General features: G+C 42.8%; 1 protein-coding gene across 3 annotated transcripts in view; it reads left to right on the forward strand.

Annotated features, from left to right (window-relative positions):
* The first annotated feature begins 1,076 nt into the window (after positions 1-1,076).
* The window catches only part of LOC106611952 (progesterone receptor), a 46,277-nt gene continuing 23,823 nt past the window's right edge, over positions 1,077-23,530 (forward strand). Inside the window, exons 1-3 of one of the 3 annotated variants that reach the window (XR_006771071.1) lie at positions 1,077-2,462; positions 4,529-4,662; positions 5,305-5,448. Coding sequence is in view for 2 of the 3 variants with exons in the window: in XM_045724162.1 (XP_045580118.1) it covers positions 1,597-2,462; positions 4,529-4,662; positions 5,305-5,448 (1,144 nt within the window). In the remaining variant the exon portion in view is untranslated. The remainder of the gene's footprint in view (positions 2,463-4,528; positions 4,663-5,304; positions 5,449-23,530) is intronic. The other 2 variants (XM_045724162.1, XM_045724163.1) reach the window with 2 other exon arrangements.

Below are 23,530 nucleotides of genomic sequence, written 5' to 3' on the forward strand. Positions count from 1 at the left end.
GCAGTGTGTGTGTGTGTATGTGTGTATGTCTACAGTGTGTATGTGTGTCTGCAGTGTGTGTGTGTGTGTATGTGTGTATGTCTACAGTGTGTATGTGTGTGTCATCAGTGTGTGTGTCATGTGTTTGTCTGCAGTGTGTGTCATGTGTCTGCAGTGTGTGTCATGTGTTTGTGTGTCTGCAGTATGTGTGTGACATTTGTTTGTAAGGAGTGTGTTTTTTTAGTAGGCCTGTTATGACTGATAGCATACAGTAACCGCTGTAAAAAAAAAAAAAATATATATATATATATATATATATATATATATATATATATATATATATATATATATTGATTCAATGTAGAATTGTAAGGCAACCAGCTGCAATAGGATTGTGAGTTTGTTCAACAAAAATGTTCTTGAGCAAAACTCACAACCCTGCCTGACATTGAATCAACATCTCTTTTAGTTTTTTTTTACAGTGTTATGAAATCTGAGGTCTACTATGCTGGAAGACAAGATCCCTCTCTAAGGAAAATACAGTTATCTTCTGTGGGAAATAGGCCATTGAACAGCTCAGTTACAAGAGCAGACTCCCAGTTAGTGAATTCATCTTAAGATAGTTTAATATTTAACCATTATTTAACTAGGCAAGTCAGTTAAGAACAAATTCTTATTTTACAATGACAGCCTAAACCTTCCCCTAACCTGGACGACGCGGGGCCAATTGTGCGCGGCACTATGGACTTCAGATCACGGCCGGTTGTGATACAGCCCGGGATCGAACCAGGATCTGTAGTAATGCCTTGCGCCACTCAAGAGCACATATAGTTAGGTGGGACAACCAGTCTCAGTCATAGTAAGTACATTTTTCAGGAAAAGAAGTTATATTGTAAGATAGGCTACATAAGTTCATAATGCTGTCATAACAGATGCCATATAATTGTTAGTCATTTTATGACAGCTGACATGTTGCTGTCATGTGACAAACAGAACAACAGATGTGCCATAGCTCTCAATCCCTGTTTGTAAACAGATTACAGGAGTGTCTGTGGGTCAGAAAAATACGGACAACTCACCAATGTTGTGTTATTGCACCGGAGGAAGAGTGCACACGTCTGTTTTGACTGTGAGATAAGACGAACCAACAACACTCAGTCTCTCTACAACTTTATTAAAAATATATTTTAAATATACTTTACTGTCAGAATTGTAACGGTCAAATAAGTAACTGATAGACGTAGAACACGGTGTTACAAACAGACAATAATAACACCGTAGAGAATGCACTTTACCCTACACGAGTCACAACTTGGACCCGCGCCAGCCTTTCCCTCCCCGAGGTCACAACGAATGAGCGAAACGCAGAGGCGTAGTAGGGATTTGTTGTTCATGTAGTGCAGTCTCCCGTAGTTCAGCTCGGGGAGGTTATAGGTGGTGGCCCGAAATAACGACATAACAGGAGTCTCTGGTTCACGGTTACGTTAGGACTTAACATAGTTGCGTCTACTCTCACCACGGAAAAAAATGTAGTAGCTCCCCGTGCTTTAGGCCTACTGTGAAAAACGGAGACCTCGAGAGCAAACTTTTTTTGGAACTGTCCGCGCCTGGGAAGAAATGAAAACAACAATGCAGAGTGGCACCAATATATCAGATACAGCCAAGGAGTTAAGTGACGCGGTGTCAGTGTCTTTAGGTTTGAGTTCGCAGTTAAACGAGATAGTGGATAATGGACGGAGCGGCCCTGTCTTCTCTGCAGACAGCGGCCCAAATCATGGAAACCATTTTTCAGTCTCCGAGGAGTCATCTCCAGAGTTTGGAGCTGGCGCAAGTATGACCTCAGAGTTAACCACCCAGATGCCGAGGAAAACGATAATTAAATCAAATGATCTCGGGCCATCGTTCGAAGTACATCAAGACATTTATGGACAAAATTATGTCGGTTTTTTACAGACCCTTGAGCTCGAAAGGGACAGCGCATGGAAGGTGACGAGGCCTCTCCACGAGTTGGAAATGGCCCGAGGTCTCCGTAAAAACTCGGACATGTTCGTGAATCTGGATAACGCTAATGCACTCTCGGTGCCCTCTCAGTTTGACGAACTGCTACCGTTAAGTTCTCCATTCCGTAAAGACGCCCCAAACACGTTATTCGGTAGGGATTTTACGGATCCATCGACCGTCAATGGCCTCATCAAAAGCAGCCTTAACAAAACCGAACCAGTGAACGAGGGACCCTGTCCGGTGGCGGGTGGATCTTGGTTCTGTAAATATTTGGACAACGGAAATTGCATGTCTTGTGGAGCACGTAAAGCCTGTCCCCCTGGGGTTAATTATCAGGACTATGTCCCAGGGATGCCACAGGAGGGTCATGTCCAGGAGCAAAGTTACCAAAGTGTGATGCATGAAAGCGGTCTTCAACAAGTGTATCACTCCGCTATCAAGGAGGAGAGTTCTGGATGGATGGGTGCTGACCCCAGACTGAGGTAGATATACTCTTTATAATACATTTTATTTCAATTGTTTCTTTGTTTGTTTTCACATAAGACCAAGCTGACCAGAGGCAAATCAATGGAGCTTCTCTAACTATGTAATCATAACAAAACAACAGTAATATCAGATGTTATAATATGTCAAATTCAATTAAGCCAAAAGGCACGAGGGGTTGTGGTATATGGCCTTATCTGTGGCACATATCTGGTTAGAGTTAGAGCGTTGGATTTGTAACTGAAAGGTTGCAAGATCGAATCCCTGAGCTGCCAAGGTAAAAATCTGTCGTTCTGCCCCTGAACAGGCAGTTAACCCACTGTTCCTAGGCTGTCATTGAAAATAAGAATTTGTTCTTAAATGACTTGCCTAGTTAAATAAATATACCACAAACTCCTGAGCAGTAAAAATAAACGTTTTGTCATACCCATGGTATACTGTCTGATACCATACCTGTCAGCCAATCAGCATTCAGAGCTCAAACCACCCAGGTTATAATAACATTTATGCTATCTGTTATAATGATCTAATTCCCTTCACAAGCTGCCACTGAGACTCACTACAATGTCCCCATGCTGGAGAGGACAGACTGCAAGTGATAGGTTATTGCCACTGTCCTTTCCATCATGGCCGGTCTCGTGACTACTACCGAGCAGTCTGGCTCTGACACAACTGTTTACCTTCCTAACCAGTGTTTATTTAATGAGTATTAGAGTAATAGGCTTCCGGCTGACTTTCCGCTGGCCTTCAACTAACCAGGTGCAATGTATTTAGTCTCAATCCACACGGCAAAGTAGGACATTAGGCAACACTCACCACTTAAAGATGCACTGTGCAGAAATCGCTCAGCCATTTCCTGGTTGCTAAAATTCTAATAGTTTGCTTAATTTCAGTTAATGTGATAAAACAAGCAAGTCTAGTGTAGAAAATAACTGTATCATCTAAACCGTTGTGAAATATATTTTCCATAACCATAAATATTGTATTTTCAGCTGTTTGAAGCTGGTGTACAAAACCGAAAGTAAAAAGCACAAAAACGAAACTTAAGCACGGGAAGCATAGAAATAGTGCACATAGAACATATCTACCGCTTCTTAGACTTGCTTTCAATGAGAATGTCAGATCTATAACTTACATTTCAATGTGAATTTGGTCAGGTTGCCCAAAAAGTTATATATTACAGCTTTAATAATAATATCACACTTATTGCCAAGGCTGTGGGGTGGTGGGTCAGTCAAAGATCTAGTAGCGGATATTGATCAAGTTGAATTAATTCACATTCAAGGACCATTTAATTTATAGAAAGGCTATCCAAGGTCAAACCAACTTTGACACAGTCGCACACCAGCTTACTGACAGTAATTGGCTAAATAATTTGTCTACCTCTTTCCACCTGCAAACACACACGAGGTACCCACATCAAACCACACCCCGAAACCAACTCACGTTTGAATTCAGTCATGGCCCCTAGCATTTCTTAATGAACCAAATTTAAAATGAGGCCAAATCAGGAAGTGCAGTCGCCCTTTAAACGGGTAGCTGGCTAATTTAAATGTAAAGTTTGTCAGACTTGTTATACCTCAAAAGTAGTGTAATGTTGATCTGAGCCTGTATTCCACACCATATGGTTAACAGATTCTGCTGCTAACTGAATTAGAAAGAATCTGCATGACTCAATCCCACATCAATAGGCAGGTAGGCAGGTATAGGCAGGTAGGCAGGTATAGGCAGGTAGGTGCGTTTCAGATGTGAGGGTGTAGCTGTAAGATCTGAAAGAGTGTTAGGTGTGTGTTGTGTGATTTCAGGTGAATGTGTATGTGTGTACATTTGTGTCTCTGTGTGTGTGTGTGTGTGTGTGTGTGTGTGTGTGTGTGTGTGTGTGTGTGTGTGTGTGTGTGTGTGTGGTTATGAAGTGTAGCTGTAAGATCTAAAAGAGTGTTACCCACATGTTAGGTGTGTGTACAGATATGTGTGTGTTTACAGATGTGTATATATGTTGCCAGTGAGAGTGTATCTGTAAGATCTGAAAGAGTGTTAGGTGTTTACAGATGTGTGCTTGTTTCAGATGTGAGGATATGTTGCCAGTGTATTTCTCTGACCGGAGGGTGTGTAAGGTATGTGGAGACGAGGCGTCAGGCTGTCACTATGGAGCTGTTACCTGTGGGAGCTGCAAGGTGTTCTTCAAGAGGGCTGCAGAGGGTGAGCCATACACACACGCATGCATGCACTCACATATATCACTTTGTTTACATTCATTTTACTAGGCAAGTCAGTTAAGAATAAATTCTTAATTACAATGACGGCCTACCCCAGCCAAACCCTAACCCGGACGACCCTGGGCCAATTGTGCGCCGCCTTATGGGACTCCCAATCACAGCCGGTTGTGATACAGCCTGGAATCGAACCAGGGTCTGTAGTGACGCCTCTGGCACTGAGATGCAGTGCCTTAGACCGCTGCACCACTCGGGAGCCCCACGCACACACATACACACGCACACGCACGTTTGTTTTACTATCCTTGTGGGGACCAAACAAACGATTCCCATTCAAAATCCTATGTTCCCTAACCATAACTCTTATACCTAACCACTAACCCTAATTGTAACCCCTAACCCTAATTGTAACCCCTAACCCTAATTGTAACCCCTAACCCTAATTGTAACCCCTAAGCCTAAAATAGCCTTTTCCCTTGTGGGTACTGGAGAAATGTCCCCACATTTCCCCTTGTTTTACTATCCTTGAGAGGACTTCTGGTCCCCACAAGAATAGTAAAACCAAAAACACCCTCGCAGGCGCACACACACAAACATACAGGAAATGGGATATCCAATTCCCCTGTAGCGGCCTTGTTTGTTATTGTGTCCCCAGGCAAGCAGAATCACCTGTGCGCCAGCCGTAACGACTGCACCATCGACAAGCTGAGGAGGAAGAACTGTCCTTCCTGTCGTCTCAGCAGATGCTTCCGGTCTGGAATGAGCCTCAAAGGTAACAACTTTTACTATAACATACATGACTGTTACATGGAGAGAGGGAGAGAAAGAGATAATGAAAAAGAGGGGGAGAAGTGTCACGGCCGTCGTATGAATTGGACCAAGGCGCAGCGGGTATGTGAATGCTCATTTTATTAAACACGAAACAAAACAAGAAACCGATGAACGGACGACAAACAGTCTTGTAGGCTCACACAGCAGTACAAAGAACAATCTCCCACTATCCCCAAAACAAACAAACTCCTAATTATAGGACCTTCAGTCAGAGGCAACGATAACCAGCTGCCTCCAATTGAAGGCCCCAATCCCAAATACTAAACATAGAAATAAACACCCTAGAAACAGACATAGAACTGTACAACATAGAACTAAACCAAAAACCCGGAAACATAAATAAAACGCCCCTCTACATAAACACACACTCACAACCATATAAAACAAATGCCCCCTGCCACGTCCTGACCAAACTATAATAACAAATAACCCCTATTACTGGTCAGGACGTGACAAGAAGAGGGGAGCAGAGATAAAGAGGGGAGGATGGCTAGACACACCTACTTGTATTTTGGTTACAGGGTCTTTGAAAAAGCAGGAATCATGACTAGGTCTTTAGGTAGGTTTTAATTGACCATGTGTTTTACTCCCTATCCAGTGACTTTCATTGGTAGAAGATTCGAGCGACAAATTCAGCTGCTTTTCAGGCTGCCTTTGGGGAGTTTTGACAGCATGTAGCTATCCTTGTGGGGACCAGAAGTCCTGCCACACACAAGAGTGAGAGAAGCAGTCTGTGCAACAGAAGTCACAGCATTGGTGCACACACAGGCAGAGAAGCACCAAGGGGAGGGGGTGTGCGGTGAGAGAGGAGGGGAAACGTTATGTCGGGGAGTGCAGCTGTGCCGCAGCAAGGCAAAATGGTGCTGTGAAGTCGTGGCAACAGCAAAACGTCATCTAGAGAGAATTCAAGTGGCCAATAGCAGATATCACTGAACAATAGTTGGCAACACTGTTTGTAACATTGTGTAGTGATTTCAGATGTGGCACCACAGGTCCCAGAGTGGTGGGGGAGTTGTTTTCCTGGGGCTCAGAGTTTTCCTGATCTGGTAGTAGGCTAACCTAAAGGGTACTACACAGAACACAGAATACTCAAACGGCGGCGACGTAGCATAGAGTCGCAATGTTGTTTTTTTGTTATTAAAGGGGAGGCTCCTTGTAGTGCGCACTGACATTCGAGCTGTGTAGGCAATGAAGTTTGCTTGGTTCCTTGATCTGATCAGCAGTATAGGCTATGCATCAAAGAAGCCTATTTTGCGTTGATAAGAAAATTGAATCTACTGTTCAAACAATAAACCAAACATTGTAGCCTTGTTAGAATCTACCCAAAAATGTATTTTGTTTGTTTTGTTCAGTTATAACTTGTGATTACAGGCTATTGTGAAATGGTAGAAACTGCTGTAGGCTACTGTAGTCCTCTAGCTTTCTTCTCCTTGATCAAAACATGCTCTTCTATTTTTAGCTGATGTGGGAATACATACACAAGCAGCATATCCAACTGGGATAACGTTTTAGGTTACACCGGCAAGTAGAAGAATATTACCCGGGTATATGTTTGTATTATTAATCATATTCCGTTTTTTTTTTTTTTACATACAAAAATAAAATCCCACTCCACCCACGTACACACAAGTAGATCAACGGAGTGGAGCTTGTCGTAACCTTAACCAACTCCAGATCCCTATTTGTAGTGAATGTCATAGTAATAAATCAGCTGTAAGGTCATTAAAACAACTCCTGGAAAAACTCCTGGCCCTAGGAAGGATGAAAACCCTTTTCACATAGAGAACAACTGGGATTGGTTGAGACTAACAGGGCTGAGCTGGCTGTGTATGGTGTTGTATGGCCTTTACATCTGTAATTAAAAAGATACTCATACAGTGTGTCATCACTATTGTGTTAATTGTTTAATTTAAGCCAATCATTTTGGATTAAAAAGGCCTAGGTAGCCTAGCTACACGAAGTTTGATCACATTCACATTTTCTCAGAACACAAATAAATTGGCCTATTTTAGGCTATAAATGCATAGCTTAGGCTATAAAAACATGTAAGTTTCCCCTGGCTCAGATGGGATCAGAGGGCATAGGCTTCTCTAGGCTAGCTGGATCTGTACTTACATATTTCATAATTATCATTATGTTGTTTTATAAGATATGCATTTTACCACAAATTCCACAAAATTCTCATCAAGGCCAAAATCCCAAACTAGCAATAAACAAATCAATTGCCAATATTTTTTACATTGCTACCCGAATGAAAATGCCTGATATAAAAATTAACACTGAAAATAAAAATATAAAAAATTAAATTATACAATTATAATTCAATTAAATTGGACTTTTTCTAAATTTGAGCTTGTTAGCCATTTCAATAATGAAAAGGCCAGATGGGGTAAAGGGGTTGTTTGAGAATAAGAACCTCATTCTGAAGGCATTTAAGTAGATAAATTAAATTCTACTACTCCTCTAGATATGCATCATGGTTTCTACAGGAAGTTGAAAAAGTGTTACGCTAATGATTTGCACGTAATAAATATTCTAGTTTAATGTAAACTTCAACTAGTATAACATTTTTATGATTTATGGATTGGGTTGCACATTTTGGGGAATATTCAGAGGTGGAAACTTTATGTGGGAATTAACGGAAATATATGCAAATTAATAGTAATACCATTTACATTTACATTTTAGTCATTTAGCAGACGCTCTTATCCAGAGCGACTTACAGTAGTGAATGCATACATTTCATACATATCATACATTTTTTTCTCCGTACTGGAGAAATGTAGATGTTTTTTTGCATTGGCTATATTTACCATATCATATGGAGACAGAAACATAAACCTTTTACCTTATCATAAGTAGACATAATTGCAAATGATTAAATCCTTCCAATAGAAATTAAAAAAAACTATTTAGTTTCTCATTGAACTTTAATCAAATGACTCTTCACATTTGATGATTTCACTGAACAACAAAATAAAGGGAATAATCAATGATCCCCAATGATTAATTGCATCGCACAAAAACATTTTCAACATACATCTGTAAAATGATTGTCTAGAAACTAAAGCTTTGGTTGGCTTCCTCTCAGCCTTCCATGTCTTCTCCCTGGACCTCCTCAATGTCCACCTCTTGAACGTCAGATGCTGAGGCCCCATCTTCACTGTCAGGGAGTGACAGTTATGCACTTGGCCAGATGATTCTGCATCTTTGTTGCTTTCTTCACATGGAGATCATCCCCCCCAAAAAACAACATAGAAATAGAAAACTAGAACCTAAACATAGATATACAAAACATAGAAAAACACAAAACACCCCCTGTCACGCCCTGACCTACTCTACCATAGAAAATAACATCTTACTATGGTCAGGACGTGACAGTACCCCCCCCACCCAAAGGTGCAGACTCCGAATGCCACTAAAAAACTAAAACAAAAGGGAGGGTAGGGTGGGTAACTCCTGTCTATGGCGGCTCTAGTGCAGTCCACATAACCTTATCCTCCAGCGGATCCTCCAGCAGAGGCGGCTCCGGTTCGGGGCGTAACCCCCGCTCCACCTGCTGATCCCTCTGCTTCAGTACCACCGGACCGTGGATCGTCGGAGGAGGAACCGGACTGTAGATCATCGCCGGAGGCTCCGGACTGGGGAGCGTCGCTGGAGGCTCCGGACCTGGGGAGCGTCGCAGGAGGCTCCGGACCCGGGACCGTCGCTGGAGGCTCTGGACCGGGGGCCGTCGCTGGAGGCTCCGTGCCATGGATCATCGCTACAGGTTCCGCGCCATGGATCATCGCTACAGGTTCTGCGCCATGGATTATCCCTGGAGGCTTTGTGCCATGGATCATCACTGGAGGCTCCGGGCCATGGATTATCACTGGAGGCTTCGTGCCATGGATCATCCCTACAGGCTCCGGGCCATGGATCATCCCTACAGGCTTCTTGCCATGGATTATCCCTACAGGCTCCGGGCCATGGATTATCCCTGGAGGCTTCGCGCCATGGATCATCCCTACAGGCTCCGGGCCATGGATCATCACTGGAGGCTTCGTGCCATGGATCATCACAGGAGGCTTCGGACCATAGATCATCACTGAAGGCTTCTTTCGTGGAGCTGGAATAGGTCTCACCGGACTAGGGAACGTTGCTGGAGGCTCCGGACTGGGAAACGTCGCTGAGAGTTCTGGACTAGAGAACGTCGCTGGAGGCCAGGTGCGCAGAGCAGGCAGAGGGTATATTGGGCCGTGGAGGCACACTGGAGGTCTGGAGCTTATGGCTAGCACAACCCGTCCTGGCTGGATAACCCCTGTAGCCCGGCAAGCGCGGGGCGTTGTAACAGGTCGCACAGGTTTGTGCTGGTGAACTGGGGGTACCGTGCATAGAGCTGGCGCAGGATAACCTGGGCCGAAGAGACGCACCGGAGACCAGGAACGCTGAGCAGGCACAATCCTTCCTGGATGAATGCCAACTCTAGCACGGCAACTGTGGGAAGCTTGCACCGGGCTGTAGCTGCGCACTGGCGACACAGTGCGCATCCCCGCATAACATGGTGCTTGCTCGATCACTCGCCCCCCACGGTAAGCACAGGGAGTTGGCTCAGGTCTCCAACCTGACTCTGCCAATCTCCCCGTGTGCCCCGGGGGGGCTGTCTCTCGCACTTGCCTTGTGGTTGGTATAGCGCCTCATAATAACGCCGCTCTGCTTTTGCTGCCTCAATCTCCTCCCTCGGGCGGCAATACTCCCCAGCCTGACTCCCGGGTCCTTTCCCTTCCAGAATTTCTTCCCAGGTCCATTCCTGATCACACTGCTTGGTCCTTTGGTGGTGGGTAGTTCTGTAACGGCTGTCGTAGAGAGGGGACCAAAGCGCAGCGTGTTGAGTGCTCATGATGAATATTTATTTTAACTCAGAACACTAAAGAAAAAATAACAAAGAGAAAACGAAAGCGCACAGTTCAGTCGGGTACATAAACTAAACTGAAGACAACTACCCACAAACACAGGTGGAAAAAACCCCCACTTAAGTATGATCTCCAATTAGAGACAACGAGGACCAGCTGCCTCTAATTGGAGATCATCCCCCAAAAAAACATAGATATACAAAACATAGAAAAACACAAAACACCCGCTGTCACGCCCTGACCTACTCTACCATAGAAAATAACATCTTACTATGGTCAGGACGTGACAGTCAAGCCATAATTTTTTCTGCGTCTCCCGAATGTTCTTCTTTGTGATCTGAACACCTCAAACTTAGATTCGTCTGTCCATAACACTTTTTTCCAATCTTCTTCTGTCCAGTGGCTGTATTCTTTTGTCCATCTTAATATTTTCTTTTTATTGGCCAGTCTGAAATATGGCTTTTTCTTTGCAACTCTGCCTAGAAGGCCAGCATCCCGGAGTCGCCTCTTCACTGTTGATGTTGAGACTGGTGTTTTGCGGGTACTATTTAATGAAGTTGCCAGTTGAGGACCTGTAAGGCGTCTGTTTCTCAAACTAGACACTCTAATGTACTTGTCCTCCTGCTCAGTTGTGCACCGGGGCCTCCCACTCCTCTTTCTATTCTGGTTAGAGACAGTTTGCGTTGCTCTGTGAATGGAGTAGTACACAGCGATGTACGAGATCTTCAGTTTCTTGGCAATTTCTCGCATGGAATAGCCTTCATTTCTCAGAACAAGACTAGACTAACGAGTTTCAGAAGAAAGTTCTTTGTTTCTGGCCATTTTGAGCCTGTAATCGAACCCACAAATGCTAATGCTCCAGATACTCAGCTAGTCTAAAGAAGGCCAGTTTTATTGCTTCTTTAATAAGGACAACAGGCCACATACGTCTTGTGTCTGACCCGTTGAATTGCGACTCCACTTTGTCCCTATACCGACATTTCGCTTGTTTGATTGCCTTGCGGAGGGAATAACTACACTGTTATCAGAGCGTGCAACAGGGTACTACTGTCTACACTCGGTTTGTTGTTAACATTAAAACATTTTCATTAAATCAATTTTAATCCGAACTAAAGTTTTGTTACTAAGGATTCCACAACGTGGTTAGCCTTTATGGCTGGGACTGCAAGTTTGTGTTCATTTTTTTTGCGTGGATTCCGCGAGTGCTAGCTGGCTGTACTACAGACACCTGTCGTCGTCGTGGGAAAGACTCATTGTTATCTTTTCGTAAAACAACTGGTTGCAGTATAGAGCCAATCTGGATACCAAGGAGATCCAGCTTTACGCTATGGAGGAACAACATACTCCTTCGTGAAAAGATCCGACCACCTCACAAAATAACTTTAACTCGACAAAAAAAAGAAAAACAGATTAATCTACAGACACGGACGATTTACTTACCATTGAGGTAGAGGCTAGTGCTCTGGCTGGAATCCATGCAACAATGGAAAAGTGAGGAGGTAACAGGGCTGAGGGGGAGTTTGGAGTTCAGCCAGAGTGAAATTCTCAAGCTCCAAAGAGAAAAAAAGACACTCACAGCCAAGGTAAAAATACACGATTCCAACATGGATTGTCTACTCAGCGAAAACAGGGTGATGAAGGAGACGCTACTAGACATACAAAGTCATGGCATGCGTGAAAATCTATTTTTTTCTGGTATTCCTGAGGACGCATCCAATAATGGAGAGGGCGCGATCAGAGAATTCATGCAATCCGCCTTGAAACTTCCTATAGAGACTGTAAACAAGGTGGCTTTCTACCGAGTACACAGACTTGGAGTGACAAGACCAAGGGTCCCCGACCGATCATCACAAAATTTGAACACTACCAACAAAAGGAGCTGATCAAAAGCAGAAGAAGGGAGCTTAAAGGGACCAAATTCGGTCTCAATGACCAATTTCCAAGGGAGATAAACAAACGTCGTAAGAGACTGTATCCGGTACAAAGACAACAAAGCAAGGATGGTAGGCGTGCCTTTATCATTGTGGACAAACTCTTTATAGATGGACAGCTATTCTGAGACAGCTCCATAACACCGTGGCTGTACTAAATTCTACAGGGACTTCAGGTTACGAAAAAAAAAGAAGGTATGGGAACTGTTTAAATATCTGAACATTATGAAGTGGATATGAACACACATGTACTCAACTACATGCTTGCTTACACATACGGACTTATACATACACACACACCCACCTGATCTCACTCTCTTCTCTCACTCTCTATTTCTCTCTTGTCGAGAACTGTTTTATAATTTAATGTGTTTATTGTTTGTCTATCTTTTTTTTAATGTATTTGTCTACAAGTTTATATATGTTTACAACAAGCAAGGGGAAGATATCAGAATAGGGCCATTGGGGAATAATAACATATTGTACGGAATACATTTGTACTGTAGTGAAGCCATCTCTGGAGTAATGCAAGGTCTCTTTCATGATCATGTGAAACGTCAATTGCTATGGAAATGCTGGGATGTATTTTTCAATTATGTTATAGGTAATTACAGTGAGGGAAAAAAGTATTTGATCCCCTGCTGATTTTGTACGTTTGCCCACTGACAAAGAAATGATCAGTCTATAATTTAATAATGGTAGGTTTATTTGAACAGTGAGAGACAGAATAACAACAAAAAAATCCAGAAAAACGCATGTCAAAAATGTTATAAATTGATTTGCATTTTAATGAGGGAAATAAGTATTTGACCCCCTCTCAATCAGAAAGATTCCTGGCTCCCAGGTGTCTTTTATACAGGTAACGACCTGAGATTAGGAGCACACTCTTAAAGGGAGTGCTCCTAATCTCAGTTTGTTACCTGTATAAAAGACACCTGTCCACAGAAGCAATCAATCAATCAGATTCCAGGCGTCACAAAAACCAGAAATACAGCTAAAATTAATCACTAACCTTTGATCTTCATCAGATGGCTCTCATAGGACTTCATGTTACACAATACATGTATGTTTTGCTCGATAAAGTTCATATTTATATCCAAAAACCCCATTTTACATTGGCGTGTAATGTTTAGAAATGTTTTGCCTCCCAAAACTTCCGGTGAATGAGCACATCAATTCACAGAAATACTCATCATAAACGTTGATAAAATATTAAACTGTTATTCAAAGAATTATAGATACACTTCTCCTTAATGCAACCGCTGTGTCAGATTTAAAAAAAAAACTTTACAGCGAAAGCACACTTTGCAATAATCTGAGTACAGCGTTCAGACACGAAACCAAACCCGCCATTTTGTGGAGTCAACAAAACTCAGAAATAATATTATAAATATTCACTTACCTTTGATGATCTTCATCAGAATGCACTCCCAGGAATCCCAGGTCCACAATAAATGTTTGTTTTGTTCGATAAAGTCCATCATTTATGTCCAAATACCTCCTTTTTGTTTGCGTGTTCAGTCCACTACTCCAAATGCAGGAAGCGCGCGCAAAATGTCACGACGAAAAGTCAAAAAAAGTTCTATTTACATTTGTAGAAATATGTCAAACGATGTATAGCATCAATCTTTAGGACGTTTTTAACATAAATCTTCAGTAATAGTCCAACTGGACAATTCCAATGTCTTCAGAAAAGAAAAGGAACACAGCTAACTCCCACGTGAGTGCGCGCCTCTAAGCTCATGTCATTTTCTCACTCATCAACCTCCAGGCCCTCTTGTTCGCTCCATATTCACAGTAGAAGCATGAAACAACATTCTAAAGACTGTTGACATCTAGTGGAAGCCGTAGGAAGTGCAAAATGAGCCCTAAGTCACTGTATACTGTATAGGCAATCACTTGAAAAACTACAAACCTCAGATTTCCACACTTCCTGGTTGGATTTTTCTCTGGTTTTTGCCTGCCATATGAGTTCTGTTATACTCACAGACATCATTCAAACCGTTTTAGAAACTTCAGTGTTTTCTGTCCAAATCTACTAATAATATGCATATCCTACCATATCCTACTTACCTGCTGCCTGAGTAGCAGGCAGTTTAATTTGGGCACGCCTTTCATCCGGACGTCAAAATACTGCCCCCTACCCTAGAGAAGTTAACTAAGACAAAATAATTTAACAGAATTTTTCCGGTATAATATAGGTTCAGCAAATCCCCTTATTGTTTGGGATACCTTTAAATGTACCTTCAGGGGTCATTCAATTCAATATTCATCAATAATAAAAAAGAAGTTTCTGGCTAAAGAAACAAGACTAACAAGGGAAATCCATGAACTGTTAGTACAGGTAGATAGCAATAAAAACGATACTACAGAGATACAAAATAAGTTGGAGGAAAAACAAAAAGAACTTGAGGAACTTATTCAAGAACGATCTAATGTAATCTATTACAAAAATAAAGCAAACTGGATGGAATATGGAGAAAAATGAACAAAATTCTTCCTGAATCTCCAATACAGGAACGCTAACAAAAAGAATTTGCAGAAACTCGTTATTGAAGACGGAGTCATCTATGATTCTCTGAATTATATTTTAAAAGAGGAAGCTAATTATTTTAGGCAGATGTTCTCTTTTCCGTCTCATTCTCTCCCACTGAATGAAGATTACGGTAAGGAATTCCTTCCAAATAATATAAAAAATGGAAAATTAACAAATGTTCAGAAAGATCCGTGCGAAGGCCAAATTACAGTGGAATACATTTTTGAGGCTATTAAATCCTTTCAGTCTGGAAAAACCCCAGGGCTTGATGGCATATCGGTAGAGGTATATCAAATATGTTTTGATATACTTAAAGCTCCATTGTTAGATTGTTTTAACTACTCCTATAGAAATGGTAGTCTGTCAGGTACTCAGCAGGAATGTCTGATTTCTCTATTATTAAAACAAGACCCAGATGGCAAATATAAAGACCCAGTCTATATAAAAAAACTGGAGGCCCCTTACACTTCAATGTTGTGATGCAAAAATACTAGCAAAATGCATAGCACGCAGAATTAAAAGGGTTTTGCCAGGTATTGTTCATCCTGATCAGACAGGTTTTTTTCATGGACGATACATTGGAGATAATATACGAAAACGACTAGAAATAATAGAACATCATGAAACATATAAGAAGCCAGGAATGGTATTTATAGCAGATTTTGAAAAGGCATTTGATAAAGTAAGACTTGATTTTATTTATAAATGCCCGGATTCTTTTCAATTTCGGTAATTCTCTTATAAAATGGGTAAAAATAATGTTTAGCAACCCCAGGTGTAAAATAGTAAATAACGGCTACTTCTGAGAGAGTTTTGAATTGTCAAAAGGAGTTAAACAAGGGTGTCCGCTGTCACCATATCTATTCGTTATGGCCATCGAAATGCTAGCTATTAAAATCCGATCCAATAACAACATCAGAGGATTAGAAATTCAAGACTTAAAAACAAATGTGTCCATGTATGCTGATGACTCAAGTTTTATGTTAAGTCCGCAAGCTAGATCCCTGTAATGTCTCATTAAAAATCTAGATAACTTTTCTGTACTCTCTGGACCAAAACCTAATTATGATAAGTGTACAATATTACGTATTGGATCCATAAAAAATACAACTTTTACATTACTCTGCAGCTTACCTATAAAATGGGCTGATGGTGAAGTAGACATACTCGGTATTCATATCACAAAATATATAAATAAGCTCTCCACAGTGAATTTCAATAGAAAACTTGTAAACATGGACATGATCCTGCAACCATGGAGAGGTAAATACCTGTCTATTTATGGAAAAATTGACCTGATTAACTGTCACGTCCTGACCAGTAAAAGGGGTTGTTTGTTATTGTAGTTTGGTCAGGGCGTGGCAGGGGGTGTTTGTTTAGTGTGTTTTGAGGTTTTTGGGCAATGTTCTATGTTAGTATATTTCTATGTCTGTGTCTATTTAGTCTATTTCTATGTTCAGGGTTTTTGGTTTGGCCTTCAATTAGAAGCAGCTGTTCTTCATTGCTTCTAATTGGAGGTCATATTTAAGTAGGGGTTTTTGTCACTGTGTTTGTGGGTAGTTGTTCCGTGTATAGCGTTTAGCCTTACAGGACTGTCTTCAACGTTTATTTTATAATAGTATTTTGTTTGGGTTTTTCCTTCTAATAAAGAAGATGAGTATACACATTCCCGCTGCGTTTTGGTCCACTCAATACGACGAACGTTAGGGAACTACCCACCAACAACTGACCAAGCAGCGGAGGACGGAGCAGCAGAGATATCTGGAGTATTGGACATGGGAGGAAGTTTTGGACGGGGCAGGACCATGGCACCAGGCTGGGGAGTACCGACTCCCTAAGGAGGAGCTGGAGGCAGCCAAGGTGGAGCGGCGCCGTTACGAGGTACCGCTCCAATCGCACGATTGGCAAGTGCGAGAGGCAGCCCCAAAAACCTTTTTTTGGGGTGGGGGGGGGGGGCACACGGGGAGTGTGGCTACGTCAGGCAATAGACCTGAGCCAACTCCCCGTGTGTATTATGGGGAGCGTTTGGCGGTGAGAGCGCCGGTCTATGCGGAAGTGCGCACGATCTCGCCCATGCGCACGCACAGTCCGGTGCGAGCGATACCAGCCCCCCGTAAGTGCTGTGCTAGAGTGGGCATCCAGCCTGGGAGAAGTGCGCCGGCACAATACATCTGGACACCAGTGCGTTTCTTGGGTCCAGGCTACCCTGCGCCTGCTCTACACACGGCAGCCATCAGTACTCTGCACAGCCCAGTTCGCCCTGTGCCAGCATTCCGCCCGTATAGGGCTACCGTTACAACCCAGCCAGGACAGGTTGTGCAGGCTGTGCGCTCCAGACCTCCAGTGCTTATTCATGGCCCAGTGTATCCAGTTCCTGCTTCTCGCACTAGCCTTGAGGTGCGTGTCTCCAGTCTGGTACCTCCAGTACCAGCCCCACGCACCAGGCCTCCAGTGCGTCAGCCTAGTCCAGTATGTCCTGCTCCTGCTCCTCGCACTAGCCCTGTGGTGCGCATCCCTAGTGTGGTGTCTTCAAAGCCAGCCACACGCACCAGGCCTTTAGTGTGCAGTCCCCGTCTAGAGCTTCCGGCGACAGTGCCCCGTCTAGAGCTTCCGGCGACAGTGCCCCGTCTAGAGCTTCCGGCGACAGTGCCCCGTCTAGAGCTTCCGGCGACAGTGCCCCGTCTAGAGCTTCCGGCGACAGTGCCCCGTCTAGAGCTTCCGGCGACAGTGCCCCGTCTAGAGCTTCCGGCGACAGTGCCCCGTCCAGTGCTTCCGGCGACGTCCTACAGTCCGGAACCGACAGAGATCGCCCTACGGTCCGGAACCGGCGCAGCCAGAGTCGCCCTCCGGTCCGGAACCGGCGCAGCCAGAGTCGCCCTCCGGTCCGGGACCGGCGCAGCCAGAGTCGCCCTCCGGTCCGGAACCGGCGCAGCCAGAGTCGCCCTCCGGTCCGGAACCGGCGCTCCCAGAGTCGCCTTCCAGCCCGAGGTCTCCAGCGACGCGCCTTAGCCCAGAGACTCCTGGAGGGGTATACAGGCATGAGCTTTCAAGGGGGGTGGGCAGGCTAGTTTATGGACCTAAGCCAGAGCCTTGAGCCACCTCTATAGTAGAAGGATTGGGGAGGGGGGGGGGTGTAGCACAAGAACCGTCGGTGACGGTGGCCACCCTCCCTTCCCTCCCTTTAGTTTGGGATTATTTTTGTTTTGGGGTTACTTTTTTTCTTTTTGTTTGAGGTGCATCCGGGGTCTACACCTTTTGGGGGGGGTACTGTCACGTCCTGGCCAGTAAAAGGGGTTGTTTGTTAATGTAGTTTGGTCAGGGCATGGCAGGGGGTGTTTGTTTAGTGTGTTTCGGGTTTTTTTGGGCAATGTTCTATGTTAGTATATTTCTATGTCTGTCTATTTCTATGTTCAGGGTTTTTGGTTTGGCTTTCAATTAGAAGCAGCTGTTCTTCGTTGCTTCTAATTGGAGGTCATATTTAAGTAGGGGTTTTTGTCACTGTGTTTGTGGGTAGTTGTTCCATGTATAGCGTTTAGCCTTACAGGACTGTCTTCGTCGTTTATTTTGTATAAGTATTTTGTTTGTGTTTTTTCCTTCTAATAAAGAAGATGGGTATACACGTTCCCGCTGCGTTTTGGTCCACTCAATACGACGAACGTTACATTAACTCCTTAGTCATATCTCAATTTACTCACTTACTTATGGCGCTGCCTACTGCTGATGATTCATTTTTCAAAACATATGAGCAAAAAATATTTCGTTTTTTCTGGGACGCTAAACCAGACAAAATAAAACGAGCGAATCTATATAATGACTATGAATTGGGTGGGTTGAGATTATTAAATATAAAAGCACTAACCTTTCTCTAAAAGCTTCACTCATTCAAAAGTTTTATTTGAGCCCTACATGCTTCTCAAGTAGATTACTAAGAAAAGCTCATCCATTGTTTAAAAATTGCCTTTTTGCCTTTGTGCAGGTTGCCATGTCTCATTTTCGATTAATTGAAAATGATACTTTTTTCAAAGTATCTGTCTGGCTACAATTTCAATTTCATCCCCCTGAAAAGATAGAACAAATATTATGGCTGAACTCAAATGTGCTGGTTGATAAAATACCTGTATTTATGGGAAAGATGTTTGAAAATGGTATTTTGTTCTTAAAGGATGTTGTAAATTGTAATGGTAGAGTTATGTCCTTCAAGGAGTTATCAGAATTGTACGGAATTGTCTGCTCAATCCAAGAGTACAACCAATTGATTACAGCATTGCCCCAAAAATGGAGGAGGTGGGTGGCAGCGGGAGGAGGTAGGTCTTTCTGCCCAATATAAAGGATCAAAACTGGCGGAGGAATAAAAATAGCATAAATAGGAAAGTATACCAGTTTCATTTGAGGACCAGGATGTTTACAACTGTGCCATACAGATTGCAAAATATTTGGGAAGAGATTTTTGATGTACCGATTCCATGGTACAGGGTGTATGAGTTGATATATACTGCTCAAAAAAATAAAGGGAACACTTAAACAACACATCCTAGATCTGATTGAAAGAAATAATCTTATTAAATACTTTTTTCTTTACATAGTTGAATGTGCTGACAACAAAATCACACAAAAATAATCAATGGAAATCCAATTTATCAACCCATGGAGGTCTGGATTTGGAGTCACACTCAAAATTAAAGTGGAAAACCACACTACAGGCTGATCCAACTTGATGTAATGTCCTTAAAACAAGTCAAAATGAGGCTCAGTAGTGTGTGTGGCCTCCACGTGCCTGTATGACCTCCCTACAATGCCTGGGCATGCTCCTGATGAGGTGGCGGATGGTCTCCTGAGGGATCTCCTCCCAGACCAGGACTAAAGCATCCGGCAACTCCTGGACAGTCTGTGGTGCAACGTGGCGTTGGTGGATGGAGCGAGACATGATGTCCCGAATGTGCTCAATTGGATTCAGGTCTGGGGAACGGGCGGGCCAGTCCATAGCATCAATGCCTTCCTCTTGCAGGAACTGCTGACACACTCCAGCCACATGAGGTCTAGCATTGTTTTGCATTAGGAGGAACCCAGGGCCAACCGCACCAGCATATGGTCTCACAAGGGGTCTGAGGATCTCATCTCGGTACCTAATGGCAGTCAGGCTACCTCTGGCGAGCACATGGAGGGCTGTGCGGCCCCCCAAAGAAATGCCACCCCACACCATGACTGACCCACCGCCAAACCGGTCATGCTGGAGGATGTTGCAGGCAGCAGAACGTTCTCCACGGCGTCTCCAGACTCTGTCACGTCTGTCACGTGCTCAGTGTGAACCTGCTTTCATCTGTGAAGATCACAGGGCGCCAGTGGCGAATTTGCCAATCTTGGTGTTCTCTGGCAAATGCCAAACGTCCTGCACGGTGTTGGGCTGTAAGCACAACCCCCACCTGTGGACGTCGGGCCCTCATACCACCCTCATGGAGTCTGTTTCTGACCATTTGAGCAGACACATGCACATTTCTGGCCTGCTGGAGGTCATTTTGCAGGGCTCTGGCAGTGCTCCTCCTGCTCCTCCTTGCACAAAGGCGGAGGTAGCGGTCCTGCTGCTGGGTTGTTGCCCTCCTACGGCCTCCTCCACGTCTCCTGATGTACTTGCCTGTCTCCTGGTAGCGCCTCCATGCTCTGGACACTACACTGACAGACACAGCAAACCTTCTTGCCACAGCTCGCATTGATGTGCCATCCTGGATGAGCTGCACTACCTGAGCCACTTGTGTGGGTTGTAGACTCCGTCTTATGCTACCACTAGAGTGAAAGCACCACCAGCATTCAAAAGTGACCAAAACATCAGCCAGGAAGCATAGGAACTGAGAAGTGGTCTGTGGTCCCCACCTACAGAACCACTCCTTTATTGGGGGTGTCTTGCTAGTTGCCTATAATTTCCACCTGTTGTCTATTCCATTTGCACAACAGCATGTGAAATTGTCAATCAGTGGACAGTTTGATTTCACAGAAGTGTGATTGACTTGGAGTTACATTGTGTTGTTTAAGTGTTCCCTTTATTTTTTTGAGCAGTGTATAAAACAACCCACGATTCAAGACTTCGTGCTTTTCAGCTAAAATTATTATATAGAATTCTTGCCACCAACAAAATGTGGAATATTTGGGGCATAAAATCATCGAAGCTCTGCAGATTTTGTTGTGAGGATACAGAATTAATAGACCGTTTATTTATTTCAGGTAGCCTGTTTCTGGTCTCAGGTTCAGGAAAGGCTGAAAATGCATAACATTGATCTAAAATTGACCCTAGAAATAGTACTGTTAGGAGATCTGGAGAGACCGGGTCAGTCAATTACTAATATACTAATACTCTTAGTAAAAGTATCTTCAACACGCAATCTGCAGATTCTATTCGATTAGATAGATTGAAATTGTACGTTAAACATCATAGCATAGTTGAAAGATATGTGTTGCGTACACACACGAAGTTGATGGGATGGGCTGAGGGAATCTGAGGGTTGGTATGTGGAATTGGAGACAAGTGGGAGTGGAGTTGCTGTGTGAGAGAGAGAATGATGGTCAAAAGATAAAGGAGGAAAAAAAAGTCTAAATAAAACATTATAAAAGTACATTTGAATGACACTAAGTGGCAGTGTTTTTACAACAAATGCCGGTTTGCCTGAGGCTGATGCCGTGCAGGTGTTTGTACACATGCATACACACACACTCGCATTCAAATAAACACATACAAGAACACACACATACATGTAATAGTGCCATACATACACACAAACATATACAGTTGGCATTGCTGTTATGATTTCAGTTGTCCTTGATGTCCTTTGTTTTAAATTAATTATTTGGTTTTATTTTTTTGCATTGTTTGCTGTTTTCTTCTGTCTTTTCCTTTTTTCTCTTTAGTTCATTCTCTTGGTTGTTGGTGCATTGGGGGGGTTCTTGGGGGTGGGGAATGGAATGAATTGTATTTTTATTTATTTTTCTTCGGGGGGGACTGTAGGAGGGGTCTTGAATGGTTGAGGGACAGCTATTGGGGAACTGTGGGGGGATCTTGGAGGGTTCGGGTTTCACAAGGTTGTGATCATGAAAAAGGAAACTATGACATATATTTTATATCACTATCATGCACACGCACCCTCACACATAAGGATGGCTCTGTTGCGGAAAGACTGATAGATGTTTGATAGTGTCTTGATGCTGTATTGTTCGTCCTTCATGTTCTAATACTTTAATGTTACATCTTCCTTGTGTTTTTTTGTAATAAATAATAAATAACATTTAAATTAAAAAAATAAGGTCAACAGTTTTCAGCTGTGCTAACATAATTGCAAAAGGGTTTTCTAATGATCAATTAGCCTTTTAAAATGATAAACATGGATTAGCTAACACAACGTGCCATTGAAACACAGGAGTGATGGTTGCTGAATTTTCGGCCTCTGTACACCTATGTAGATATTCCATAAAAAATCTGCCGTTTCCAGCTACGATACTCATTTACAACATTAACAATGTCTACACTGTTATTTTTTAATGGACAAAAAATTAGCTTTTCTTTCAAAAACAAGGCCATTTCTAAGTGACCCCAAACTTTTGAAAGGTAGTGTATATTCACCCCCACCCAGTATTGTAATCAAAACTTACCAGAAAGCATGTAGTCCTTGGCACAGACAGTTTAGTAGTGTGGGCTCAATAGCATCTCATTAGTGTGCAAGATCTTGAGAATCAGCCGTACATGTGATGGAAGAGTGCACTGCACATGTGATGGAAGAATGCACTGTGCATGCATGCAGAGGGTTGCAATTCCATTGAATTGGGGATAGTTTAACCAAAATATGCCACAAGACCTAGAATTGCCTTATGTGTATCCCACAAAAAAATGTTCACTGTTTTATAAGCTAACTTTTTGTTGAATTTAAGCAAAATTCCCCAAATTCACGGGCTTAACTTCCCATGGAAAATTTCTGGAAATTTACCAGGAAGTTTCCGACCCTTTGCAACCCTATTTATGGACAAACTGCAGCAACATATTTTGTGTTTTATTCAAATCAGTTAGGTTTTTCTAAAGTACAATTTTATAAAATGACCCAATAATTTCATCCAGATGCATTGCGGTAATGAGAATATGGGAAAATGTACAAAATTCAGGCAAAAATGTATTAAAAACTAGACATCTTAGTCCTCAGAATGATAGTTGATTTTTGCAGATGCATCATGGTTTTGTAATTCAATTTGCTACAGACATGTTTAAAACTGATTTCATGACAATCACCCATCTGCAGCTGTGGTTGTTATCAGTAGACTAAAGTTGATCAGATTAGATCAGATCTTGAGGCATTCAGATTTTATTTTTGGGTGGCAGGTATGGGCTTCCATATAAAACAGCTCATTGCAGCGGAGTCACTTATACCCATGTTTTCAGTCACAATTTGCCTTTTCCACATGTAATGATTTGCATGATATTGCTACAAATGAAGCCTGGTTAGTTGTAAGGTTGGCCTTTTGTACTTTTATATTTGTATGAGAGGGTTAATCCTTAATTTTTTATATGTTTACAGTACTTAATAAAAACATGCTGTTATAGCAACTCTGGACTTTTGTCTTGAAGCTAAAATGTAATGAGTGTAGCCTACAGACAAGAAAATAAACCTTTTAATTGTCTGCACATACAGTGCA

Source organism: Salmo salar, chromosome ssa09, assembly GCF_905237065.1.
Source record: "Salmo salar chromosome ssa09, Ssal_v3.1, whole genome shotgun sequence".
In the NCBI taxonomy this organism is placed as follows: Eukaryota; Metazoa; Chordata; class Actinopteri; order Salmoniformes; family Salmonidae; genus Salmo; species Salmo salar.